Source organism: Taudactylus pleione, unplaced genomic scaffold, assembly GCF_031769625.1.
Source record: "Taudactylus pleione unplaced genomic scaffold, aTauple2 ptg000005l, whole genome shotgun sequence".
NCBI lineage: Eukaryota > Metazoa > Chordata > Amphibia > Anura > Myobatrachidae > Taudactylus > Taudactylus pleione.
In genome coordinates, this window is record NW_028284408.1 from 25,214,883 (window position 1) to 25,220,882 (window position 6,000).

General features: G+C 43.2%; 1 protein-coding gene across 1 annotated transcript in view; it reads left to right on the forward strand.

The window, feature by feature from the left end:
- DRC2 (dynein regulatory complex subunit 2) overlaps window positions 1–3,521 on the forward strand; it is a 43,373-nt gene extending 39,852 nt beyond the window's left edge. The window contains exons 8-9 of the mRNA XM_088479174.1: window positions 1,628–1,780; window positions 2,020–3,521. Of these exons, the coding sequence (XP_088335300.1) occupies window positions 1,628–1,780; window positions 2,020–2,337 (471 nt within the window). The 3' untranslated portion in view covers window positions 2,338–3,521. The remainder of the gene's footprint in view (window positions 1–1,627; window positions 1,781–2,019) is intronic.
- The last annotated feature ends 2,479 nt before the right edge of the window (window positions 3,522–6,000 follow it).

Sequence of the window (6,000 nt, forward strand, 5' to 3'; positions counted from 1 at the left end):
GCGGTGGCTGTGTGTTTGTTATAGCAGCCAGCCAATGAGAGTCAGATCAGATCCCATACATAATGTGATTAGGGTGTACAGTGTGTGTAAGGAAAGGCTCTTACTGGCCAGATGCATCCTAGGATCAGATCCCATACATAATGTGATTAGGGTGTACAGTGTGTGTAAGGAAATGCTCCTACTGGCCAAACGCATCCTAGGAACAGATTCATAATGTGATTTAAGGTGTACAGTGTGAGTAAGGAAAGGCTTCTACTGGCCAGATGCATTCTAGGTTGAGATCCATACATAATGTGATTAGGGTGTACAGTGTGTGTAAGGAAAGGTTTCTATTGGCCAGACGCATCCTAGGATGAGATCCATACATAATGTGAGTAGGGTGTACAGTGTGTAAGGAAAGGCTCCTAATGGCCAGACGCATCCTAGGATGAGATCTCATACATAATGTGATTAGGGTGTACAGTGTGTGTAAGGAAAGGTTTCTATTTTCCACACGCATCCTAGGATGAGATCCATACATAATGTGAGTAGGGTGTACAGTGTGTGTAAGGAAAGGCTCCTACTGGCCAGATGCATCCTAGGATGAGATCCATACATAATGTGATTAGGGTGTACAGTGCGTGTAAGGAAAGGCTCCTACTGGCCAGACGCATCCTAGGATCAGATTCATAATGTGATTTAGGGTGTACAGTGTGAGTAAGGAAAGGCTTCTACTGGCCAGACGCATCGTAGGATGAGATCCATACATATTGTGATTAGGGTGTACAGTGTGTGTAAGTAAAGGTTTCTATTGGCCAGACGCATCCTAGGATGAGATCCATACATAATGTGATTAGGGTGTACAGTGTGTGCAAGGAAAGGCTCCTACTGGCCAGACGCACCCTAGGATGAGATCCCATACATAATATGATTAGGGTGTTCAGTTTGTAAGGAAAGGCTTCTACTGGCCAGACGCATCCTAGGATGAGATCCATACATAATGTGATTAGGGTGTACAGTGTATAAGGAAAGGCTTCTACTGGCCAGACGCACCCTAGGATGAGATCCCATACATAATATGATTAGGGTGTACAGTTTGTAAGGAAGGGCTCCTACTGGCCAGACGCATCCTAGGATGAGATCCCATACATAATGTGATTAGGGTGTACAGTGTATAAGGAAAGGCTTCTATTGGCCAGACGCAGCCTAGGATGAGAACCCATACATAATTTGATTAGTGTGTACAGTGTGTAAGGAAAGGCTCCTACTGGCCAGACGCATCCTAGGATGAGATCCCATACATAATGTGATTAGGGTGTACAGTGTGTAAGGAAAGGCTTCTACTGGCCTAGGATGAGATTCATACATAATGTGATTTGGGTGTATCCAACATTCCCATGTAAAAGAAAGTGTTTGATAGTTACACAGATACAAATGGAGGAGGCCATTTCTCTTTGAAACCATTGAGTGCCCTGCCTTTCATTTGCATACAATGCCTCTGACATTGCAGTGGAATTAATGTAACAATGAACGAGAGACAGGTAAAAATGCAAATTAAATAGAATCTCTGGAACAAATGGGGAAATTGTTGAACTATTTCACTTTGTTTTATCATAAAATAAAATGTTGGACTTTGTCCTGTGTGCAGGGTGAGCATATACTCCATGTGGCGGAGATGTGCCGCAGGCTGGAGACCGAGGAAGAGAAAGTGCTGCCCTTCTACCCATCTTCCCTCAGTGATGCAGAGAGAGAGGAGGCAGAGAGAGCTAGCATGGAGAGGCCTTCTGAGCAGTTGGCACTGGTGAGCAGGGTGGCAATCGCACCCACAATACAGTATTTACATTTATGTTGTATGATGTGAACCATTCATACTTGCATCTGTATGTCACATCACTAAGTTCTTGGTCACACCTGTGCTGAAGAGCCGTGAGCATGCAGCACATCTTCAGCACCCACGTGTGAACAAGTCCTCAGTCTCTGCTTAGTTGTGTATAGCACTAGTAGATCCTTTGCTGAATTTCTTTGATTCCTCCCTTTCAGTTAATGCAGGACTACACAGCACTGGATCAGTTTTGGAAGCGGTACAATAAAGTTCTGCTTGAACGCTGGGCATTGGAGCATGAGAAAGCCATCCTGTCCCAAGATAACCAGAAGCTCCGCATTCTGTTGAAGCAGTACCTGGACGGCATCTCTGTCAGCGATGAGGTCCTCACCCAGCAGAACTCACTGCTAATTCTCAACAACCGCAGCAACTTGCCTCAAAAAGCTCCGCCACAGGTTCCGGTCACTGACAAGAGGGTGCAGCGTCCTGTCCATAACATCATCGAAGCTGCTCACGTAGTCAGCCATACCCTGTGACCACACTAATGCTCCATCAGCCACTCTGTCATGTGACTTGTCATGTCTCCATTTGAAGGGAAAGTTCTATTTCTTAGTACTGTGTACGTTTTACCTCACAAAATATCTGTGAGGCAGAAGAAGGTTAACTGCATAGATCCCAGATATAGTATGTCTCTCTCTAGAGAATACTTGAATACTAGCAAATAAAACAAAAAAATTAAACCTACATTTGTCAAATAGATTGTATCATGTTTTCACATGGTTTCATTTGCAGTTCAAAATATAATTACATTTAGACAGTCACCAGTACACTATAGACACCTCACAAGGACCCTCGTTTAGATTTAGGAGTGAATTCCGTTAGAAGGTCCAGTTTTGCTCACTGGCAAAACTGTGTTATGCTGGGAACACACTAGACCAGTGGTTCCCAAACTTTTTTGAATCACGACGCCCTAGAGTATCAGCATTTTTTTCACGGCACCCCTAAGCTAAAAGTTTGTTATCAGAAATAAATGTAGTAAAGTAAATTGTGCTTACCTGTCATCTTTAGGATCAGTTATGTGGTGGTGGACAGGTTTGCGCTTCTCTTTGTCCACATATTTACATTACATTAACCATAAATAATATTATTTTGTGCTAGACCACCAACCTGAGGCACCCCTGCAAGTGTCCCGAGGCACCCCAGGGTGACTAGGCACACAGTTTGGGAACCACTGCACTAGACGATATTTCGTTCATGCAGCCGATGAACAATATATTGCCCAGACCATCTGCAAGTGTATACACACAATACATCTGTGAACAACATCTTTTACCAATATATCGCATCGGCTAAGCTGCACAACAGATATATATATATTTATATATATATACTGTATAATATCGCTCACATCTTATGAGCGTACAGACGACCAAACCACCGTATGATATGTTGGGCGCAGAAACCTTTGCAAATGACATCAAAACTTGGCAGGCATTGCAATGAGTTTCTCTGACCAGGCATATCGTGTAACCAAATGGTATGTATGCACAAATATGCTTTGCCATTCAAGTGTGTACCCCACATAACTCTTAAGGAGTGGGGGAAATTAAATGTGAGGAAAAAAATCAGAGTTGGATGTGGGATATGTTTTAACTGTACTCTAAATTGTAGTGTTATAATAAAGCTGACCAGTATTTGTGTGTTACATGCAATAACAGCCAGTATTTCACCTGCAAGCACAAAATCTGATTTTCATTTGTTCTCCCTGCAGCGCAACATGGTTTGTCCAAGTGCAATATATAGGTGCATACACACAGAACGTTTTCTTTAACGATTATTGTTAACGATATCGTTCAATCGTTGTAAAAATCGTTCACTTTCTGAGTTAAAACGATGAACGATCATCATTCATGCGCGTTCACGTTTGTAGTTCAGTCAGTCTGACCAACTGAATGATTTTCATTAAGGGAATATGCAAAAATCGTTTGTAGTTCAAAAAAATCGTTCATTACACTTTAAAAAAACTGACAGAAAATCGTTCATAAAATCGTTGGTAACAAAATCGTTGTGTGTGTATGCAGCTTAAGAGCTCATTTACTGCAATTTTTAATAATTGGCCCCATAGATACATATATATTTTCATGTACGAGGGGAATGTATCCCCTTCCTCAGGACAACATAATGATATCCATATTTGTATTATATCCATTCTTCGAAGAGAAAATCTCTAACATTGTATACTCCGGAACTCAATAGAATTGACTTGTCGCAGACTGAACAGAGCTAGTTCTGCAAGAGAAGTCTAATGTAGTAGCCCCATGTAGGTTTCCAATCAAGACATAAAACTTCTGGGTTCTAATCCACCCTCAGAGCTTTAATGGGTTAAATTACATCAGACTTCAGTTACAGCTACTATTTCTGCAGGCCTGAGGGCCACCCTCCAACTGGTTAGGAAGGGTCAGGCATGGTTGGAATAATTGGCGGGTATTAAGTACAAACTAGGTGGGCAGGTTCCTGCGGTTCAATTATTGTTTGTTTTCAATATCCCTTTCGTTGGTAGCCACTGTTTTAATGTCAGGGGTCACTGGTTTGGAATCCAGTGTTAAATATATGATATTTCTATGTACAACTTGAGCAGCAGAGAGTCTTACGCTATGCTTCCTGTGATTCTGCTTCTTTAGCTAATAAGCACTCCACCATACTAGGTGTGTTAGTGTAACGATGCTTACACTATGTTCTTGTGGGTAAAGACAGTTTAGGAGGTACTGTAGGAATTAACCTCTCTATCTTTCTTCAGCACATAGTGTATTTATTCTTCAGGGTCCATAGGGCTCCACAGGGAGACAATGGGGTGTAGGTGGTACTTGGAGGACTGGACGGAATGGGATTGAAATGCCGACGGTTCAAATCCCGACAACGGATGCCCGACAGGAGGAGATCCCGACTGGGGCAGGTAAGTGTCCTAACCCGCCCCTGTCCCACCCCCTAGCCCTCCCTTAGTGGTGCCTAACTCTAACCCCCCCCTAGTGCCTAACCCTAATCTCCCCCCAGGGGTGCCTAATCCTAACCCCCCTCCCCACACCCTAACCCTCCAGGGGGGGGGGGGTGCCTAAACCTAACCTCCCCCCCGTTGGAGCCTAACTCTCCACCCTAGGGGTGCCTAACCATAATCCCCCCCCCCCCCCCAAACTTAACCCTGCTAGAGTCCCTAATTTTAAGTCACCCCTCTGCGGCTAACGCTTAGGGTGCCCCGGACTTACCTTCATTCGGGCTGGCGTTCCGGCATCGGGATTAACATAGGCGTCGGTATTTCGACGCTTATGTTAAATCCCTTGCCGGGATTCCTCTGTCGGGATTGAGAAGGGCGGCCATGCGGCCGATATATCTTAATATATATTAAACACACAGTGAAGGGTTAAAATGTGTTATAAAGAAAATTGTGTTATAATGCATACTTCACTTGTTTATTTTCATTCTTTATATGCAGCTGTAGCTGCTCTTAACTATCTCTTTTACACTGCACTTTTCTTACTATGGTGGTGCCCTGGGGCAGCTTGGCTGGGCCCGTTTTGGGGGGTGTCTTGCGCTCTGGATTTGAACTCTAGTATGTTAGGGACCTACCCTAAAGAGGTTACCTGGATATGGTGGGTAGGCCCATAACCTTGGCCATGATTATGCTAAAAACCTCTATTGATTGCAAAATTTTATTGCATTTATATTATATTAATAATTTGGAGTTGTGCACCTGAGATTTGTCTGTTTCTGTGCCTGCAATTAGTCTCATCAGGTAGCACCTCCCATTATATTTATATATTTATATATATATATATATATATATATATACACATATATATATATACATATATTCAGGTTGTGCAGTCCAGAAATCTTTCCCATATACATGTTCTAATTGCTGCTCCCAGAAGGATAATGCACCATATCACAAAGCACATCGGGCCTGATTCTGTGAAACACACAGCAGCGTCTATTGGCGGTCGCCCATCTGTAGGTTTATGCAAATTCCTCTACAAGCTCCTCCCCTTGTGTACATCTGTTTGGCTGAATGTGCAAGGACTGAGACGCCCACTTTTAGCGCCCATGTATGCTGTAATACTAATTGGTGCATCCTTATATATCCACCATTGGTCGTACCATTGAAACTTGCTCCAGCCCCATGGCATTTACAGTTACTCCATCTG